The 22,598-nt window shown below is 37.4% G+C and overlaps 1 protein-coding gene across 1 annotated transcript in view; it reads left to right on the top strand.

Annotated features, from left to right (window-relative positions):
- Window positions 1-22,598, top strand: part of TPO (thyroid peroxidase) — a 159,525-nt gene that overhangs the window by 95,706 nt on the left and 41,221 nt on the right. The window contains exon 9 of the mRNA XM_056817534.1: window positions 10,673-10,910. Coding sequence (XP_056673512.1) covers window positions 10,673-10,910 — 238 coding nt within the window. The remainder of the gene's footprint in view (window positions 1-10,672; window positions 10,911-22,598) is intronic.

Raw genomic sequence — 22,598 nt, 5'->3', positions numbered from 1 at the left:
AAAGAATAGCATGAAGCATATTTAGTATCAAGATGCAATTTCATTTTGTAGATATGCATAGTCATTGGCAAACTTGGATGCTTCCAGATGAGGATGAGAAATTTGAAAACTATATTGCATACTGAAGGATATGAAAAAGTTTTACTCAGTGGAAAGAAAACGTAGAGGGAAATACCATAGACTTCAAATAATTCAGAATAATTAAATTTGACAAAAGGATTCTTCTGGAGCTAGCTGACTCAGACAATTCTTCACATGATCCATCCCCCCAAGACATCATCTTGAGATATCTTGCCATCTGTTCTGCCATGCTATGCATATCTTCCTTCCTGTAACCACCTTCTCTCTCACTTTCTACTGTTTATCTTGAGAAAAATAAACAAATCCAAACTGCCACTGCTTCTGCAAAGAGTATGACAATTGGCTGTCCTTCAACTCCACTTACCATTCCTGTTACTCATTAGACAAAAACTCTCTTCCCAGGCTACCATTATCCAATATATATTATCTCCTCTCCTTTAGAATATAAACTCTTCTAGGACAAGGACTGACTCAGGATGTCCCAGGCACCTGTGCCTAGCACATAGTAAGCACTTAATAAACTTTTTCCCATGAATTTATTAATTCAATAGATTTTCTGCTTAGTCCCACAAGGATTAATGAGTAGATGGTGCAATGAGTTCTTGCTATTTGGAAAAGAAAAAAAAAACATTCCTAACAAGGGGAAAGTTGTCCAGAAGTAGAATGACCTATTTGAGGAGAGAGAATGTTCTCCATCACTAGAAGTAGGCAAAGAGGGATTGCATAACCAGTCAATCATCTAACAAGCTTTTATTAAGTGCCTACTATGTGTCAGGCTAAGAGTTGGACCACTTGTTCAGGTCTAGGCTAAGTTTCAGAACTGACCCTGGGTCAGGGTTTTCTCATAGATAGAATTCCTGCACTGAATATTTCAGAGCTCTTCTAATTCTGAATTTTTCTGATTTTGTATTCTTCTTAGAAATGCATATACAAATAAATTTCTAACCTATATAATACAGGTAAGAAATGGATTAGAAATGTCATTTGATAGTAAGGTGCACAGGGAAGACCAGAAGTGTTATTTTCACACATATAGACATACACTGTATTTGTTATACAATTTTAATATCATCCTGTCCTCTTTCCTTTTCTTCCATGCTGATGTGTTGTACTTAGAATATTACTGCTAGAAATCATAACCCATGTTGCTAAGTAAGATTAGTTGTGTCCTAAAGTCATTTGCAAATTTTCTGACACTCAGATGGGAGAAAGACAAAGGGGCTTGTGTCCATCTGTGTAGGGCAGTCTGAAATGTTTCTTCTACTCTGTTGCTTACCAGACTTTCTTCACACCATTTCTCCTCCCTTGATTGTTGTCCCTTCTCCACCCCACATCCTAAATTAATATATGCTGTTTAAGGTCCAGCTCAAATGAAACTTCATCCATGAAATTTGCCTTTGTTTTCTCAGCCAACCATGCTCTCTGCCCCCTTTTAACTCATCTCACATAATGTGTGCATGTGCCCTTGTTAATAGCTGTCTGCGAATGTGAATGATGTTTCGTTTTAATGTATACCTCCTCTTTGTCACTTTTCAAAACCTTTCTCTTTCATCCAAGTCCAACTGAGAAGCTGCCTTCTACATAAAACCTATCCCAGGTCCTACAGATGAAATTGTGCTACCTTTACTAAGTGTTAAGTCTTATATTGTACTTATCTGCTCATGTTGTTCCCTCCATAATGTAAGCTCCTTGATGGCAGAGATGGTTTCTTTTTTTCTTTTTCATTCTGAGTGCTAAGGACAATACTGTCCATTGCTGTTGTTGGTCAGACTATTTCAGTTGTGTCCAATTTGTCACAAGCCATTAGGAGTTTTCTTAGTAAACAGAGTCTCTGATACAAGGATGACATTTTTTGCCATGATCTTCACCACCTAGATGAAACATCTCAAGATTTCTCTTAGTCTGCGAGGAAGCAAGTTACTTAACCTTTACCAAACTGAATTCTATCAGTAAAATGAAGATAATAAAAATAACAATTATAGTACTCAAAGATTTACATAGCTCCCTACTCACAACAGTCATATGAGGGTGATATCCTTATCCCCATTTTATATGTTAGAAAATTGAGGCACTGAAAAGTTGTTTATTATTTAGTTATTTTTAGTTGGATCTGACCCTTCATGACCTCATTTAGGATTTCCTTGCTAAAGATACTGGAACAGTTTGCCATTTCCTTCTCCAGCTTGTTTTATAGATAAGAAGACCAAGGCAACCAGGGTGAAGTGTTACACAGCTAAGTAAATGTCTGAGTCTAGATTTGGACACACAAAGATGGGTATTCCTGACTCCAGGCCTGGCTCTTTATCTGCTCTTCCTCCTTGTTGCCTGTATCTTACAGAATACACACTTAATAAATGGAAGGAAGGAAGGAAGGAAGGAAGGAAGGAAGGAAGGAAGGAAGGAAGGAAGGAAGGAAGGAAGGAAGGAAGGAAGGAAGGAAGGAAGGAAGGAAGGAAGGAAGGAAGGAAGGAAGGAAGGAAGGAAGGAAGGAAGGAAGAAGGAAGGAAGGAAAGAAGAAGGAAGGAAGGAAAGAAGAAGGAAGGAAGGAAGGAAGGAAGGAAGGAAGGAAGGAAGGAAGGAAGGAAGGAAGGAAGGAAGGAAGGAAGGAAGGAAGGAAGGAAGGAAGGAAGGAAGGAAAAGAAGAGAGGGAGGGAGAAAATAGACTGTAAGTTTCCTTCAAGGACAGTGGCTGTCTCTTATTCTCTTTTCTCACCTTAAAAAGTATATGCGACTTCCTGGTAATCATGACTGCAATCTAGACGCCACGTGCTTCCTCTCCCCGGCACCGAACAAAATAGACTACATCAAAGGAGCATAAAAATCACCTTTGGAGGAACAGAAGGACTCCCCAGTACTCCCCAGTACCTCACAGAGGGGAAGGTACATGGGGTTTCAACATTTCCACACTATAATAAGAAGGAAGAAAAGCTTGCACAGAAACGTGAACTAAGCCACCCTTCCCCCCCCCACTTCCCCCACCAAACCAGAGTGAGCTACCTGAGCACTCACTGGGACAGCGAGTGAGTGGGGAATGTCTCTGTCTGGGGGGGGGCACTCCAGGGTCCTTGGGATCTGGGGACTGCCAGGAAAAAACATGGCAGAATCCTGCACCAAGCAAAGGGGGCCCCGGGAGCTGTACTCGGGGTGGTTGCGCTGAACATCTGGGCAGAGCTAAACACCAGGGGTGGACCATGTGCTGATTATCTGGGAAGAGTTTAACACCTGGGCAGTGTGGCTGTGATCAGGGGCCCAGAGCTCTAAGAAACCTCGGAGGCTGGGAAGAACTAGTCTGAGGCAACCTAAATTCACAGAAAACCCGTCCATATCACCCAGACCCCAGACCAAAAAGGAAAGGGGAAAAAAACCACCAAAGGGATGGCTCACATGGCCCAAAATCAAGCCTCCAGGAAGAAAGGGAAAAAGGTGACTATTCAAAACTTTTATGGTGGAAGTACCCAAGGAAAAGAGGAGAATGAAGATGAAATCCAAAAAGAATCAGAACATGCCTCCCAAAATGGAAACTATCAACAAGCTCTGGAAGATCTCAAACTGGAACTTACCCAAAAGATGGAAACCTGGAAAGAAAAATGGGAGAAAGAGATCAGCAGTCTGACAGATAAAACTGCTCAATTGGAAAAAGAGCTCGAAGCATCCAATAGAAGGGCAGGCAAAGCTGAAAAGCCAAACCAGTCCCTAACGACCAGAATTAAGCAACTCGAAGAAAGAGAGATCATAAAACAGCAAGAATCAATAAAGCAAAGCCAAAAAATTAATTAATTAGAAGACATAAAATATCTCACTGAGAAGGTCACCGACCTGGAAAACAGAGGAAGAAGAGACAACCTCCGAATTATCGGTCTCCCAGAAAAACCAGAAATAAACAATAAACTCCATGTTATTCTACAGGAGATTATAAAAGAAAATTGCCCACATGTTCTGGAGCAAGGGGGCAAAATAGTAATAGAAAGGGTTCATAGAACACCCTCTATACTAAATCCCCAAAAGACAACCCCCTAGGAATGTACTTGCCAAATTCAAGAGCTTCCAAGAAAAGGAGAAAATCCTACAAGAAGCCAAGAAGAGGAGCTTCAGATATAGGGGGGCTTCCATAAGGATCACACACGACTTAGCGGCTAACACACTAAGAGACAGCAAAGCATGGAACACGATATTTAGAAAGGCAAGAGAGCTGGGTCTCCAACCAAGAATCAACTACCCAGCAAAATTGGCTATATGCTTCCAGGGGAAAGTATGGGCATTCAACAAAATAGAAGATTTCCAAGCATTTGCTAAGAAAAGACCAGAACTTAATGGAAAATTTGATATGAAAGCAAGAGAAATATGAAAAGGTAAATATGAAAGAAAGGGAAAAGGAGATAAATCTTATCTTTTTCTTTAAGTCAAACTCTCTTCTATAAGGACTACATTTACATCAAATTATATATATTAATATGTGGGGAAAATGTTTTGTGTAACTCTCAAAAATTGTATGCATCATAAGAGTAGTTAGAAGAAAAATGCATAGGGAAAGATTGGGGCATTAAGAAGATTTGGGGAAAGTGGGGGCAAAGAAAGGAAAAGGGAGGGGGGACCATCGATAACACTAAGATTTACTTCAAATAATAGGGGGGGACTTAACAGAATAATCTTTCCCATATAAAGATACACATGGGAAGGGGAGGGGAAGAACTCTCATATGAGAAGGAGAGGAAGAGAGCGTGAAGTGGAATTACTTAAACCTTACTCTCAGTGAAATCAAATCTGAGAGGGAAGAACATCTAGATCCAGTGGGGATCCTGAATTCTATCTTATCCAATAGGGCAAGAAAGAAAGGAAAATTAAGGAGGGGGAGGGGGAGGGAGTATAAAAAGGGAGGGAAGGAGAGGGAGGATGGGAAGGGAGCATAAAAAGGGAGGGGCTAGAAAGGGAAGCATCTCAAGGGGGGGGGGGGACTAGGGGGACTGACCTAAATCCATTGTACAAAAAATCAAGCCATTCTCCAATTGATAAATGGGCAAGGGACATGAACAGGTTCAAAGAAATCAAAACCATTAATCAGCACATGAAAAAGTGCTTTACATCTCTTATAATCAGAGAGATGCAAATCAAAACAACTCTGAGGTATCACCTCATACCTAGCAGATTGGCTAACATGACAGCTATGGAAAGTAATGAATGCTGGAGGGGATGTGGCAAAGTGGGGACACTAATTCATTGCTGGTGGAGTTGTGAATTGATCCAGCCATTCTGGAGGACAATTTGGAACTATGCCCAAAGGGTGATAAAAGACTGTCTGCCCTTTGATCCAGCTATAGCACTGTTGGGTTTGTACCCCAAAGAGATAATAAGGAAAAAGACTTGTATAAGAATATTCATAGCTGCACTCTTTGTGGTGGCCAAAAATTGGAAAACGAGGGGATGCCCATCAATTGGGGAATAGCTGAACAAATTGTGGTATATGTTGGTGATGGAATACTATTGTGCTAAAAGGAATAATAAAGTAGAGGAATTCCATGGAGACTGGAACAACCTCCAGGAAGTGATGCAGAGGGAAAGGAGCAGAACCAGGAAAACATTGTACACAGAGACTGATACACTGTGGTACAATCAAAGGTGATGGACTTCTCCATTAGTGGCAATGCAATGTCCCTGAACAATCTGCAGGGATCTAAAAAATACTATCCACAAGCAGAGGATAAACTGTGGGAGTAAAACACCGATGAAAAGCAACTGCTTAACTACAGGGGTTGAGGGGATATGACTGAGGAGACTCTAAATGAACACTGTAATGCAAATACCAACAACAGGGAAATGGGTTCGAGTCAAGAACACATGTGATAACCAGTGGAATCATGCGTCGGCTATGGGAGAGGGAAAGGTGGTGGGAGGGGGGGGCAGGGAGGAAAAGAAAATGATCTTTGTTTCCAGTGAATAATGTTTGGAAATGACCAAATAAAATAATGTTTAAAATTTTTAAAAAAGTATATGCTTCAATCTTTATATATATTAGATACTCAATACAAGTTTATTGGCCACTTAATTAAAGAAAAGGTCCAAGGGTATGCACCTGGTATGGCCATTTCTCACCCTGTTTTCTTGAAGCACAGAGCAAGATATGACTGCTTGGACATCTTCCAAGAAACAAAATAAGTGCTACCATAATCACACTAGCTGACATTGACATTGCTCTTGAAAATTGTTAAAGTACTTTAACATCACCATCACAGTTTACATTTGCATAATATCTTAGTATTTATATTGTATTTTCTTTGCCAAGGCCCTATTGAGTAAATAATAGGTTTACTAGGTTCCCCTAGGTTCCCTTCCAGGTTTAAATTTATGATACTATAGGCCTCCTATCCCTCTTTCGTAGATGCATAAATGAGATATAAAAAGCTTAAATAAAAAGTCTGAAATATATAGAGAGTTAGGGATGGCGCCAGCACTATGGCCTTACTCCGCTGATTTTCAGTCTGGTACTCTTTGTCTTATGCCATTCACTGTGCAGGTCCTTCAATGTATCAGTGGGAGAATATGTGAACATCAAAAGTGTCCATGATCAGCATCTTTTTCAGATTTGAGTTGGAGGGGTGAGGAGGCCGACTAGAACACACCCACATGAGCTGAGAAGACTATTTGTTCTCTGAAAGAGGGGAAAATCAAGCAAACAGGAGATAGGACATGACATGCTCATCAAAGTACATAGGAGGAAGCTTCAATGCCTAGAAAAGTATTTTATTTTTAGTCTAAAAAGATTCATGGTAAAACTGTATGCCCATTCCATAATTTTAAAAGAGAGAAAACTGATCTTTTTGCCTCATGCCAACTGAGAAATGTTTTCCTAAAATAACAAGAAGGAAGAGTGATAAGAGTAGGATAACTGGATTTTGCCTGTGGAGATTTGGGATGGAATATTGACTCTGGTAGTTACTACCTTTGTAACCTTGAGCAAAGAGCTTCATCTCTCTGAGATTCTGTTTACTCTTGAAAAATAAAGATAGAGGATGTCTAAACTCTCATCCAGTTCAAAATCATATGACAATAAAGTCTAAAAGTATTTTTAAAAGACAAGGATGAAATACCCGAACACTCTTCTTTGTGTTTAATATTCTCACCATGGAAAATTAGATGGAATTGTCATTGTTAGTATTCAGAGCAGGAAAAGAAGGATTTTTTTTTAAATCAGGGATATATTTCACAAAGTATTTAAAGCATAATCAGTGACATGAAAATGATATCTACTTAGTCAATTTACTGTCAATTTTGTCTAAGAATCTTTTTTCCCCAGGTGACATCTAAAATTTTAGTCTACTAAAGATTTTATGCACATATTTCAGTCTTTCAATAGAGAAATGTTTTCATGTATATGGGTACATCCCCACAAGTGCAAATCTTAGGCAATGTTTTCTCAATCCCCACAACTAATGTTCAGGACCTCCTAGAAATCCTGAATATAGAGCCCCTCCAGCATGCTATAGGTCTTCCCTCTGCATCTTTCAGCATAATATGGGAACTATTATGTGCAAGATCCAGGTTAACCTTTTATCATTTGACTATACCATCTTCGTTTCCAATGAAACTTTGAGAATATAATTATGTCACTCTTTGAGTAACAATCATTATTCATAATATACTGTAACTATTCACTTCTCTCCAATATTCTTTCAACTTCAAATTTCAGTTTCAGTTTTGAAACTTCAGAAACTGTTGGATTCCATTATCTATATCTGTATAACATCACCAGAAAAAAATAGTTGTAAAAAAATTATATTTTTGATGTCATTTATTTGTTTGTTTAAGAGATTAGTTTGGAATTGATAACACCAGTTTCCCAAACACAAGTCAATGCTCTCTCCGCCTCTTATGTGTGTATATATGTGTGTATGTGTATAAATATGTGCATTTAGTTATATATTTGGTTTTATTTCTTATTTTAGTTTGAAAACTGTATTTTTATCACTTATCATATATCAACTATGTGTATTCTTTGAAGCATACATGGTACAGCTTGCTTTTGTTGCTGTTCTTAGACATGTGCATTTAAAGACCATAAAGAAAAACTTAGACCATTATTTCTTTAGTTTTTTAAATATTGATAGTTTTTATATATAATGATTTTCTGACACTGTTTGACCCATGTTCTCTCTCTCCTTCCTCTCTCTCCCCTCTCCTCAAGATGGAGGTAATATGATATTGTACATGTGTTAACATACAAAATAAATTTCCACGTTCATAATGTCATGAAAGAAAACGCATATCTCACACTAGAGAAAAAGTCATGGAGGGAATATAATGAAGAGTGGTATGCTTTAATTTGCATTGAGACTCCATCAGTTCTTCTATAGCAATGGATAGTCTTTTTTCCTTGCATTGATGATAATAGTCAATTCATTCACAGATAATCATTGCACATTATGACTCTTATCTCTTAACTTCTTAATGAAGTTATAGAAAAAGTGGGAATATTGGATGATCACATATTACAATTTTGACATAAAATTTAAAACTTGGGTTTTTTGACATTTTTAACATTCAAAATTCCTTTTTCTAGCCCCCCATTTTTCCCTTTAAATGTCAAATACTTGCAAGTTATCCCCCATTTTTTGGGCTTTCTTCTCCTCTAACCAATGAGATTTTTCTTCTCTAACAACCCCTAAAATCCACTCTCTGTCATCCCAAATTAATAAGAAGAAATATGATTATTTCTCTTTAAAATGCTCCTGTCTAAACATGAAACTCCTGATAACAGCGGCCTGCTAACTCATTGTCCCCAAAATATGTGATTAAAAATACTGGTATTTATCTAAATGTTCTAGTGGATGTCAAATGTGAGACTTGAACCTTAGTTAAGTCTGTCTGTTTTTAAGGAAACTATCCAGTAATTGATGTTATGTAATTTTTAGAAAGTCACTTATTGTCACAGAGTTTTATTATACTCTCTAAGATGCTCAGCTGCAGAGGAAGTGCCTACCTACACTGGCAGAGATAGTTTCCTCATCCAGAAGTTCAATATGCCAATGAAATAACATCAAGTCTCATTTGCACTACATATCCTATATTGTTTTTAAATAAATATGGTCTTAGTTTTCAAATGAAGAAATCAAAGTTATATATAATCACATGAAAAACTCTAAATTGCCTTTGATTAGAGAAATGAAAATTAAAACAGCTCTGAGGTACAACCTCAGCCCTATCACATGGGCTAATATGACAGAAAAGGAAAAAAATACAAGAGGTAACATGGGGAAATTAGAACACTAATACACTCTTGGTAGAGTTGTAAACTGATCTAGCCATTCTGGAAAGTGATTTGCAACTATTCCCCAAAAGGCTTAAAACTGTATATATCCTTTGATTCAGCAATACCACTACTTGGTCTATATCCCAAAGGGAAAAAATTAAGGGAAAAGTACTTGTTTGTACAAAAATATTTATAGCACTTATTTTTGTATTGGCAAAGAATTGGAAACAGAAGGGATGTCCATCAATTGGGGAATGGCTAATCCAGTTGTTATATATGATTGTAATAGAATTCTACTGTGCTATAAGAAATGATGGGAAAGATGATTTCAGAAAAAAACTGGAAAGACATATTAACTGATGCGATGTGAAGTAAGCAGAAACAAGAGAATATTGTACAGAGGATCAGCAATATTTGTGATGAGCATTTATGAATGATTTTGTTATTCCTAGCAATACAAGTATCCAAGACAATCCTCAAGGACTAATAATGAAAAACTGATAAAAGTCTGAAAGCATACTAAGACAACTATATTTCACTTTATTTCTTCAGTTTTTTTGTATAAGTTCTCTTTTGCAAAATGAATAATATAGGAAAATCTTTTATACTATTACACCTGGAAAATCTAAATAAATAAAAGTGCCCTTTATAAAACTTAATTATGGTAACTACTTATCTGTAGCATACACTAAGTGATATACTCTATACAGAATTTTAAAGAAAATGACAACAATGATGATAAAAATGAATTCTAAAAAAATGGAATTGAAAAATATTTTTAAAAGATTTATAGTAAATATATGTTATATAAAAATTATATTTTTTCAATATCCACCTCTATTTTTTAACTTTCAGAATGATGTAACTTTGGAGTACAGCCATATTCAAACTAATATAATATTTACTTTGACTTCTTCCTGACCTATTTTTTTCAAATTATTCACTTTTATCTCTGACCCTTTAATGTTTATTTCTGTTGTGTCTGATCACAAACTTCCAGAATGAAGAAAATGTTTACAGTTTCCTTTGTACAGAACATAGGAACAAAAATAATTAGCACTAAGTAAATGATTTCATACGGAGGACATGAATCCAGCCAAAAACAATTTATAGTTGTGATATTTAGACCTAAGAGTTCTTTTACATGATTCCTATGGCTTGTTAAGTTCATTAATTTCTGTATTATGATTATATTGCACTATACTAAACTCTCCAGGTCATTCTGTGGACATCGGGTTATTTTGCTTGATAACTGTGACTATGTCAATAGAAAGGATTAATTTAATAAATTAGCTTGAGCATTACAAGGTGAAAAAGTTTTAATTCTTAAATATGTTTTAATATTTGTAGGTTATAATGACTGGAGAGAATTCTGTGATTTACAAAGATTGGAGACAGAAACTGAACTGTACACTGCCATCACCAATAGAAGTATAGTTGAAAAGATCATAGAATTATACAAGCATCCTAATAATATTGATGTCTGGCTAGGTGGCCTAGCTGAAAACCTTCTTCCAAATGCCAGAACTGGTCCACTATTTGCATGCATTATAGGACGACAAATGAAAGCACTGAGAGAAGGTGATAGGTATGTATTTTGTATGTTGTTATGATATCTTATGGGCAATGTTATCCACTTCTTTTAAAAAAAAGAGTCATCACAGTGCTTGCTTTGGCAGCACATGTACTAAAATTAAGATTATACAGAGAAGATTTGCATGATGTATTAGAGGGCTGATTTGGGTATAATGGAGAAAGAGTAGATGATCCCAGGAAATAGGAGGGTGAAATGGATTCCCCCCTTTAGTCTTCTTCAAATACGTCTCTCCACTAACCCTGCCTTTACTCCCTTCTAATAACTGATTTAATGGATGAACTTTTTTCCCTTGGGGAAAGAGAGAGAAATCAGCTAGCTCTCTCCCCTTTCAATATGACAAGTCAATTTAAGATAACTGACAACTTTATTCTAACAAATGGTGGTTAGGGGTAAGATAAGCAAGATGTCTGCAGGTTGGAGTTTATAGAAAAGAGGGTAAGGAAAGTCCCTGAACTGTCTAAAAATATCTTTCTGCCTGCCCCAAAGTTGAGAGACCCAGGCTTGTCAGCCTGGTCTCTAAGAGGCTCAGGGTTTGGCCTTAGCCCAGCAGAGCTAATGTCCAGACCCAGAGTGTCACAGGAGCTCTGTGAGATCTGATGTTGTTCTTATTCTTATAAGTTTCTGCCACAATTCTTGGTGTCTTTGGTGGGGCAGGGATGTTGGTTAGGATCAATGAGGGATTTGAAAAGCTCAAGAGAGAAATCTCTGAATTAGACTGTCACCCTTGCTGTTTCAAGAAAGAGAGAGAGATCAACTGTCTCCCACCTGGAATTTCTCTTCTTTCAAGATTCCAAGCCTCATCCACCTTTGGGAACTATCCAGCAGTCTCCCTGAGGGGTGAGGGCTCACTCCATCTAGATGTGACTATCAGGTTGAGTAATGGAGATGACAAACACTGTGTGCTCAGCCCCACGTGCATAGACATCACACCATATTCTGCCATAGCATGGAGGTCCATTTCTTATATAGGATTTTAAGTACATATTTCTTTGGCACACAATCAATTTTCTACATATATGTTTCCATGGAACTTAGCAACAAATAAGTAGCCTAAGGAGATAGTCAATGAAACAGTGTTGCTATAGATGAATGACATAGACAGGGTGGTCTAATGGTTAGTTCTCCCTGACCTAGGCGAATCATTGTTACTTTTGGTCAGCTTTCACAATCAATCACAATTACTTAGGAGATGGATAACAAAATATTTTGTAGGTAGTACAGAGTTAAAGGAAAATTTAATGACAGACCAGATTTGGGGTTTTCCATAATTTACAAGTTCTAGTTTTCTTGTGTTACTTTAAAGCACCTGGCAATGTTGCTTGATTTCTGTTCATAAACAGAATTCAGTGGAGTGTGTCTTGAAGATGATTGATGTTCTTGGCTTGCCTGGCTTGTAATGGGAGTGAATGTGGCTCTGAGAAGAGGGAAAGGAGGAAGGTAATAGGCAATAATCTTTGGGCTTTAATTCTGTAAATGCAATCTTTTGGTGTAATAACCTAGGAAGATTAAAGTGGAATACATATGTGTTAATCCTATAAGTATTTGCTCTCATATTATTTCTCCTGTATTGGAGAGAGACTAATAATTACAACAAGTCCATAAGTAGGGAAAGTTGGAGAGAGAAGTCACAGAAGGGGGTTGGGGGAGGTTGTTCTGCAGGGGCTGCTTTGCAATTCCCCGGCTTCCCATTTGTGACCGAGTCAACCAGTGGGGGTCTGTTGGCTCCCTACAATCCACCATCCCCCTGCTGTGGGTGCAAACCTTTGCATGTCTTCCAGGCTCTGCCCTTCAATGTCTCTGGATCATTCCTATATCACAATGGGCCCTGTGCAAGAAAGACCAAATTATATTTCACTCTGGCATCATTAAGTTCAAGAAATCATAGTCTGTTCCTAGAAGTTCAAATATTATTTCAGCTGGCCCTAAGATAATTGCAATTTTCATTAATTTTTTATAGTAGAATAATTTTATCTTTTATATTTACTATATATCTATAAGTGTATGATCTACAGTATAATTGTATACTTTTAAATTTTTTAGATTAAATATAAATTCAATTTTTATTGCAATTTTCAGACTATTTTATTCATCTTTTATTCCCTCACACCACTCCACTCTCCCCCAAATGTCAGGTAATATAATATACATTATAGATATTTAATCATACAATAAATATTTCCATATTCATCATGTTATTAAAGAAGACATATCACTTACACTGGAGAAAAACTCATTAAGGAAATAACATAAGAATGGCAGGCTGAAATTTGCATTCATACCACTCCACCTGTTCCATCTATGGCAATAGATAGCCTTTTTGGTTGAGACCCTTAGAATTGTCCTGGATCCTTGCATTGTTGATAACATTCATCATTCACAGTTGATCATTATATTTTATTGCTTTTACTGTGTACAATGTTTTTCTGGTTCTACTAACTTCCTTTTACATCACTTCATATAAGTTTTTCCAGGATTTTTTATGCTTATCTTGTTGGTCATTTCTTATAGCACAAAAGTATTCCATTTTACTTGTTAAACCATTTCCCAATTGATAGGTATCCTATTAGTTTCTAGTTCTCTGACACCACAAAAAGAGCTGCTATATATTTTTTCTACAAGTAGATACTTTTAATCTATTTTTGAGCTCTTTTACATCGAGATCTAGTAGTGGCATTTCTGTGTCAAAGGGTATATACAGTTTGATAGCTTTGGGGACATTGTTCCCTATTCCCATGGTTCTTCAGAATGATTGGGTTACAGTTCCTCCAGCAGTATATTAGAGTTCCAATTTTCCCATGTCCCTTAACATCTGCCATTTCCTTTTTTTGTCACTTTAGCCTCTGACAGGTATGAAGTAGTTGTTTTAATTTGCATTTTTCTAATAGGACTTTGAACTTTTTTTATATGACTGAAGATACTTTTAATTTCTTCATCTGTGAATTGCCAGTTGACATCCTTTGACCATTTGTCAATTGAAAAATGCTTTGTATTCTTAAGAATCTGACTCGGTTCTCTATATATGAGAGACATAGACTTTTTAGCACAGGAAAGTGACTTTCTAATTCATATTCCATGTATTTACATCCTCTAATCCACCCCCCAAAAAGAGGGAGTAAAGGTATTATAAAATGCTATCCTTTTTGTTTTCCCTAGTGTTCCCCTCCGACATACACCTCCCCTTATCTCCGTATTCTCATAGTCACTAATATAAAGTTTGAAGTCTAGTTTAATCAGTGGGAGTTGGGAAACTCAAGACCTCTTTGTTTTATTTTTCTAACTCTGTAATCTCCATCTTTCAAAGAAAAGGTGAAGAAAATAATGAAGCAATGATTAAATAAGCACAAAGAAGAAACACTTAGATATGTTTTTTTTGGGGGGGTATTCAATCTCATTCTTTTATTTTATTTTATTTTATTTTATTACATTATTTTATTTGGTCATTTCCAAACATTATTCACTGGAAACAAAGATCATTTTCTTTTCCTCCCTGCCCCCCCTCCCACCACCTTTCCCTCTCCCATAGCCAATGCATGATTCCACTGGTTATCACATGTATTCTTGACTCGAACCCCCATTTCCCTATTGTTGGTATTTGCATTAGAGTGTTCATTTAGAGTCTCTCCTCAGTCATATCCCCTCAACCCCTGTAGTCAAGCAATTGCTTTTCATCGGTGTTTTTACTCCCACAGTTTATCCTCTGCTTGTGGATAGTATTTTTTAGATCCCTGCAGATTGTTCAGGGACATGGCATTGCCACTAATGGAGAAGTCCATCACCTTTGATTGTACCACAGTGTATCAGTCTCTGTGTACAATGTTTTCCTGGTTCTGCTCCTTTCCCTCTGCATCACTTCCTGGAGGTTGTTCCAGTCTCCATGGAATTCCTCTACTTTATTATTCCTTTTAGCACAATAGTATTCCATCACCAACATATACCACAATTTGTTCAGCTATTCCCCAATTGATGGGCATCCCCTCGTTTTCCAATTTTTGGCCACCACAAAGAGTGCAGCTATGAATATTCTTATACAAGTCTTTTTCCTTATTATCTCTTTGGGGTACAAACCCAACAGTGCTATAGCTGGATCAAAGGGCAGACAGTCTTTTATCACCCTTTGGGCATAGTTCCAAATTGTCCTCCAGAATGGCTGGATCAATTCACAACTCCACCAGCAATGAATTAGTGTCCCCATTTTGCCACATCCCTTCCAGCATTCATTACTTTACATAGCAGTCATTTTAGCCAATCTGCTAGGTGTGAGGTGATACCTCAGAGTTGTTTTGATTTGCATCTCTCTGATTATAAGAGATGTAGAGCATTTTTTCATGTGCTTATTAATAGTTTTGATTTCATTGGCTGAGAACTGCCTGTTCATGTCCCTTGCCCATTTATCAATTGGAGAATGGCTTGATTTTTTGTACAATGGATTTAGTTCTTTGTAAATTTGAGTAATTAAAACTTTGTCAGAGGTTTTTATGAAGATTGTTTCCCAATTTGTTGCTACCCTTCTGATTTTGGTTACATTGGTTTTGTTTGTTCAAAAACTTTTTAATTTGATGTATTCCAGATTATTTATTTTGCATTTTGTAACTCTTTCTAATTCTTGCTTGGTTTTGAAGTCTTTCCCTTCCCAAAGGTCTGACATGTATGTTATTCTGTGTTCGCCTAATTTTCTTATAGTTTCCTTCTTTATGTTCAAGTCATTCACCCATTTTGAATTTATCTTGGTGTAGGGTGTGAGGTGTTGATCTAAACCTAATCTTTCCCACACTGTCCTCCAATTTTCCCAGCAGTTTTCATGAAAGAGTGGATTTTTGTCCCAAAAGCTGGAATCTTTGGGTTTGTCATATACTGTCTTGCTGAGGTCGCTTGCCCCCAGTTTATTCCACTGATCCTCCTTTCTGTCTCTTAGCCAGTACCAGATTGTTTTGGTGACCGCTGCTTTAAAATATAATCTGAGATCTGGGACTGCAAGGCCCCCTTCCTTTGTATTTTTTTTTCATTATTTCCCTGGATATCCTTGATCTTTTGTTATTCCAAATGAACTTTGTTATGTTTTTTTTCTAAATCAGTAAAAAAATTTTTTGGAAGTTCCATGGGTATGGCACTAAATAGATAGATGAGTTTGGGTAGGATGGTCATTTTTATTATATTGGCTCGTCCTACCCATGAGCAGTTAATGTTCTTCCAATTGTTCAAGTCTAGTTTTAGTTGTGTGGAAAGTGTTTTGTAGTTGTGTTCATATAGTTCCTGTGTTTGTCTCGGGAGGTAGATTCCTAAGTATTTTATTTTGTCTAAGGTAATTTTGAATGGGATTTCTCTTTCTAGTTTTTGCTGCTGAGCTGTGTTGGAGATATATAGAAAGGCTGATGACTTATGTGGGTTTATTTGTATCCTGCAACTTTGCTAAAGTTGTTGATTATTTCAATTAGTTTTTTGGTTGAATCTCTAGGATTCTTTAAGTAGACCATCATGTCATCTGCAAAGAGCGATAATTTGGTCTCCTCCTTGCATATTTTAATGCCTTCAATTTCTTTTTCTTCTCTAATTGCTACTGCTAGTGTTTCTAATACAATGTCAAATAATAGAGGTGATAATGGGCATCCTTGTTTCACTTCTGATCTTAATGGGAATGGATTTAGTTTATCCCCATTGCAGATGATATTAGTTGATGGTTTTAGATATATGCTATTTATTATTTTTAAGAACAACCCTTCTATTCCTATGCTTTCTAGTGTTTTAGTAGGAATGGGTGTTGTATTTTATCAAAGGCTTTTTCTGGGTCTATTGAGATAATCATGTGGTTCTTGTTGGTTTACTTGTTGATGTGGTCAATTATGTGGATAGTTTTCCTAATATTGAACCAGCCCTGCATCCCTGGTATAAATCCTACTTGATCATGGTGGGTGACCCTTCTGATCACTTGCTGGAGTCTTTTTGCTAGTATCCTATTTAAGATTTTTGCATCTATATTCATTAGGGAGATTGGTCTATAATTTTCTTTCTCTGTTTTTGGCCTGCCGGGCTTTGGAATTAGTACCATGTTTGTGTGATAAAAGGAGTTTGGTAGAACTCCCTCTTTGTTTATTGTGTCAAATAGTTTGTATAGTATTGGAGTTAGCTGTTCTTTGAATGTTTGATAGAATTCACTGGTGAATCTGTCAGGCCCTGGGGATTTTTTCTTAGGAAGTTCTTTGATGGCCTGTTGGATTTCTTTTTCTGATATGGGATTATTTAAGAAATCTATTTCTTCTTCTGTTAGTCTAGGCAATTTATATTTTTGTAAATATTCATCCATATCACCTAGGTTGGTATATTTATTGCCATATAGTTAGGCAAAGTAGTTTTTAATGATTGCCTTAATTTCCTCTTCATTGGAGGTGAGATCCCCCTTTTCGTCCTTGATGCTGTTAATTTGCCTTTCTCCTTTCCTTTTTTTAATTAGATTGACCAGTACTTTGTCTATTTTGTCTGTTTTTTCAAAGTACCAGCTTCTAGTCTTGTTTATTAGCTCAATAGTTCTGTCACATTCGATTTTATTAATTTCTCCCTTAATTTTTAGGATCTCTAGTTTGGTTTTCTTCTGGGGGTTTTTAATTTGTTCGTTCTCAAGTTTTTTGATTTGCATTTCCAATTCCTTGATCTCTGTCCTCCCTAATTTGTTAATATATGCACTATGAATTTTCCTCTAAATACCGCCTTGGCTGCATCCCATAAGGTTTGAAAGGATGTCTTGCCTTTGTCATTTTCTTCAACGAAATTATTAATTGTTTCTATGATTTCTTCTCTAACTATCCGATGTTGGAGTATCATATTACTTAATTTCCAATTAATTTTTGATTTGGCTCTCCATGTACCCTTACCAATCAATATTTTTATTGCCTTGTGATCTGAAAAGGCTGCATTTATTATTTCTGCTTTTCTGCATTTGAGTGCCATGTTTCTGTGACCTAGTGTATGATCTGTTTTTGTGAATGTGCCATGTGGTGCTGAAAAGAAGGTGTATTCCTTTTTGTCCCTATTTATTTTTCTCCATATGTCTAGGAACTCTAATTTTTCTAAGATTTCATTCACCTCTTTTACCTCTTTCTTGTTTATTTTTTGGTTTGATTTATCTAAATTTGATAGTGGTTAGTTCAAGTCTCCCACTAATGTGGTTTTATTGTCTATTTCCTCCTTCAATTCTGCTAGTTTCTCTATTAAAAATTTGGATGCTATACCATTAGGTGCATACATGTTGATTAGTGATATTTCCTCATTGTCTATACTCCCTTTTAATAGAATATATTTACCTTCCCTATCCCTTTTGATCAGGTCTATTTTTGCTTTGGCTTTGTCAGATATCATGATTGTAACTCCTGCCTTCTTTCTATCAGTTGAGGCCCAAAAGGTCTTACTCGAACCTTTAATTCTAAACTTGTGAGTGTCAACCCACCTCATATGTGTTTCTTGAAGACAACAAATGGTAGGGTTTTGGGGTTCTAATCCACTCTGCTATTTGTCTACGTTTTATTGGTGAGTTCATCCCATTCACGTTCAAAGTTATGATTGTCACTTGTGGATTCCCTGGCATTTTGATATCTTCCCCTAGTTCTGACCTTTCTTCTTTAGCTATATCCTTTTGAACCATTGATTTGCTTTAGGTCAGTCCCCCTAGTCCCCTCCCTTGAGATGCTTCCCTTTCTAGCCCCTCCCTTTTTATGCTCCCTTCCCCTCCCCCCTGTCCTTCCCTCCCTTTTTATACTCCCTCCCTCCTCCCCCTCCTTAATTTTCCTTTCTTTCTTGCCCTATTGGATAAGATAGAATTCAGGATCCCCACTGGATCTAGATGTTCTTCCCTCTCATATTTGATTTCACTGAGAGTAAGGTTTAAGTAATTCCATTTCACGCTCTCTTCCTCTCCTCATATGAGAGTTCTTCCCCTCCCCTTCCCATGTGTATCTTTATATGGGAAAAATTATTCTGTTAAGTCCCCCCCTATTTCTTGAAGTAAATCTTAGTGTTATCGATGGTCCCCCCCTCCCTTTTCCTTTCTTTGCCCCCACTTTCCCCAAATCTTCTTAATGCCCCAATCTTTCCCTATGCATGTTTCTTCTAACTACTCTTATGATGCATACAATTTTTGAGAGTTACACAAAACATTTTCCCCACATATTAATATATATAATTTGATGTAAATGTAGTCCTTATAGAAGAGAGTTTGACTTAAAGAAAAAGATAAGATTTATCTCCTTTTCCCTTTCTTTCACATTTACCTTTTCATGTTTCTCTTGCTTTCTGTGCTTGGATAATAAATTTTCCATTAAGTTCTGGTCTTTTCTTAGCAAATGCTTGGAAATCTTCTATTTTGTTGAATGCCCATACTTTCCCCTGGAAGTATATGTCAGTTTTGCTGGGTAGTTGATTCTTGGTTGGAGACCCAGCTCTCTTGCCTTTCTAAATATCGTGTTCCATGCTTTGCTGTCTCTTAGTGTTTTAGCCACTAGGTTGTGTGTGATCCTTATGGGAGCCCCCTATATCTGAAGCTCCTCTTCTTGGCTTCTTGTAGGATTTTCTCCTTTACTTGGAAGCTCTTGAATTTGGCAATTACATTCCTAGGGGTTGTCATTTGGGGATTTAGTATAGAGGGTGTTCTGTGAACCCTTTCTATTTCTATTTTGCCCCCTTGCTCCAGAACGTGCGGGCAATTTTCTTTTATAATCTCCTGTAGAATAACATCGAGTTTATTGTTTATCTCTGTTTTTTCTGGGAGACCGATAATTCGGAAGTTGTCTCTTCTCCTTCTGTTTTCCAAATCTGTGGCCTTCTCGGTGAGATATTTCATGTTTTCTTCTAATTCATTAATTTTTTGGGTTTGCTTTATTGATTCTTGCTGTTTTATGATCTCTCTTTCTTCGAGTTGCTTAATTCTGGCCATTAGGGACTGGTTTTGCTTTTTCAGCTTTGTCTGCCCTTCTATTGGATGCTTCGAGCTCTTTTTCCAATTGAGCAGTCTTATCTGTCAGACTGCTGATCTCTTTCTCCCATTTTTCTTTCCAGGTTTCCATCTTTTGGGTAAGTTCCAGTTTGAGATCTTCCAGAGCTTGTTGATAGTTTCCATTTTGGGAGGCATGTTCTGATTTTTTTTTTGATTTCCTCCTCATTCTCTTCTTTTCCTTGGGTACTTCCACCATAAAAGTTTTGAATAGTCACCTTTTTCCCTTTCTTCCTGGAGGCTTGATTTTGGGCCATGTGAGCCATCCCTTTGGTGTTTTTATTCCCCTTTCCTTTTTGGTCTGGGGTCTGGGTGATATGGACGGGTTTTCTGTGAATTTAGGTTGCCTCAGACTAGTTCTTCCCAGCCTCCGAGGTTTCTTAGAGAGCTGGGCCCCTTATCACATCCAAACTGCCCAGGTGTTCAGCTCCACCCAGATAATCAGCTCATGGTCTGCCCCTGGTGTTTAGCTCTGCCCAGATGCTCAGCACAACCGCCCTGAGTAAGGCTCCACAGTCTGTGCTCAGCCCCGGGTTCTCCCGTGAAACCGCTCTGAGTCGTTGTTTCCTGGAAGTTCCCAGATCCCAAGGACCCTGGAGTGCCTCCCCCCCCAGACAGAGACATTCCCCACTCACTAGGTGTCCTAGTGAGCTCTTTGGTAGCTCTTTCTGGTTTGGTGGGGGAGGTGGGGTGGTGGAGGGTGGCTCAGTTCACGTTTCTGTGCAAGCTTTTCTTCCTTCTTATTATAGTGTCGAAATGTTCAAACCCCACATACCTTTGCCTCTGTGGGGTACTGGGGAGTCCTGTTCCACCAAAGGTGATTTTTATGCTCCTTTGATGTAGTCTATTTCGTTCGGTGCCGGGGAGAGGAAGTGTGTGGCATCTAGATTGCAGCCATGATTACCGGAAAGTCGATATGTTTTCTTAATAAGCCCTTTGAGCCAAGCCTCACTGTGCTTGTGATAGATTTATTCAAGCATACTTATGTTCTCAAGATCGAGAATTCGTAAGAAATACAGAAACAAACCCAAAATAGTAAATTGACTAAATCGGCATTATTTTCTTTCCATTAGGTAATTATATCTTAAATATTTTGTGAAATATATCCTGTATAACATAATTACATTAATTAAACATTTGTTTACCATGGCCTAGTTAGTTGCTAAGGGTAAAAGCTCTCAAAGAGTTTAAATGCTATTAGATGGTCCAAAATCATTACAAATAAGTACACTATGAATTAGATTAAGAATCAAGCTGTCTGTCAAAAGTAGAGTAGCAGACAATGAATTCTTCCTGGAGAGATGGCTTCTGAAATGAACTTTAAGCGAAGATAGAAATCCTGAAAGACAGAAATAAAGAGTACATTACAGGGATGGGAAATAAAATGCAAAGGCATACATAAAGCCCTTCCTTCTGTAGCTATCCTTCCCTTCTGCTTTAGACCTGGGTGATCAATACAATTAAGGATATGGCTCCGAAACAGCAGAATGTTGGTCAGAATCAGCAAGAAAAATAGGGATTTATGAACGACACAAGGAAAATGGCAATTTCCCCTTATGGTGCTATCTGTTGATTCTATGATGAACCATAATGGGTCATCTACAGCCAGACAAGCTCAAAGTTCACTTCAGTAAATAGGCAAATCATCCATTCTCCCAAGTTCCTGTGAGAATGATTTGAGAGACATCCTCAGAAAAGTCCTGGGTCTGTAACTGAAGAGTAGTCCTACAAGAAGAGTCAGACCAGAATTCTGGGGAAATTATGGCTGCCTTGGCTTGCTCAAGGGGACACTCAGACAGTGTATATCCTAGAAATGATGGGTCATAAAAAGTCCCATATCTGGGTTACCATGGGGGTTTAGGACAGTGTTTTTTCTATAACTATTTTATAGATGGTTACATTCATTATTATGCATTGTGTTCTCGGGTTATTGCATATTACTTATTGAATTATTGATTCTATGCTAAAAGTAAAAAATACTGCATATAACATTCCCACATGTGTATTAGGTTCTGTGGAAAACTAACTCCATTATATCAAGGTCATCTGACTAGAGTTTAATGAAGGAAATACTAAAGTTCAAAGGGAGACAATGGATGTCCTCTCAGAGCCAATTTTGATTGCACAGATACAGCAATCCTTGGACTTATAGAGAATCAATAGTGCTTCTCCCAATGAAGGGGGCAGGGATAAGGGATAGATGATATCCGATTTTCTGATAAAGATAAATGTTTTGCCAACTCAATATTTGTATATTTGGAACCTCCAGGGTAAGAATGGCACACCCTTGTGAGCAGCTATTAGTGTCCAGTGATTAAAAAGATTGTTGAATTCTGATAAGAGCCAACACTGGTTTGACTGAAACATAGGGTTCTTAGAGGATAGCAAACAGTATAGAAAAAGGCTAGATAATCAGGTAAGAACCATATTATGAAGAAATGATTATAAGGCTGAGAAGTGTGTATTGTATTCTAGATGCTAAGGAAAGACAGAGGAGATTTTTGAGTTGGAGTGATAGTGTATGACTGAATCAAATCTTTGCCTTGGGAAGATTTTTTTGTGTGTGTATATTTGTGGAAGTAGATGGAGGGGAGCAACTTTGAGGGACAGTGATTAGAAATATATAACAATATGGATAAGCAGCAATGAGAGTAGAGTATGAAACAATGTGGAAGCCAAATGAGAGGAAAGAAGGTGACAGATGA

The sequence above is a fragment of the Monodelphis domestica genome, chromosome 1 (genome assembly GCF_027887165.1).
Source record: "Monodelphis domestica isolate mMonDom1 chromosome 1, mMonDom1.pri, whole genome shotgun sequence".
In the NCBI taxonomy this organism is placed as follows: Eukaryota; Metazoa; Chordata; class Mammalia; order Didelphimorphia; family Didelphidae; genus Monodelphis; species Monodelphis domestica.
This window is presented reverse-complemented; position numbering and strand designations above follow the sequence as displayed.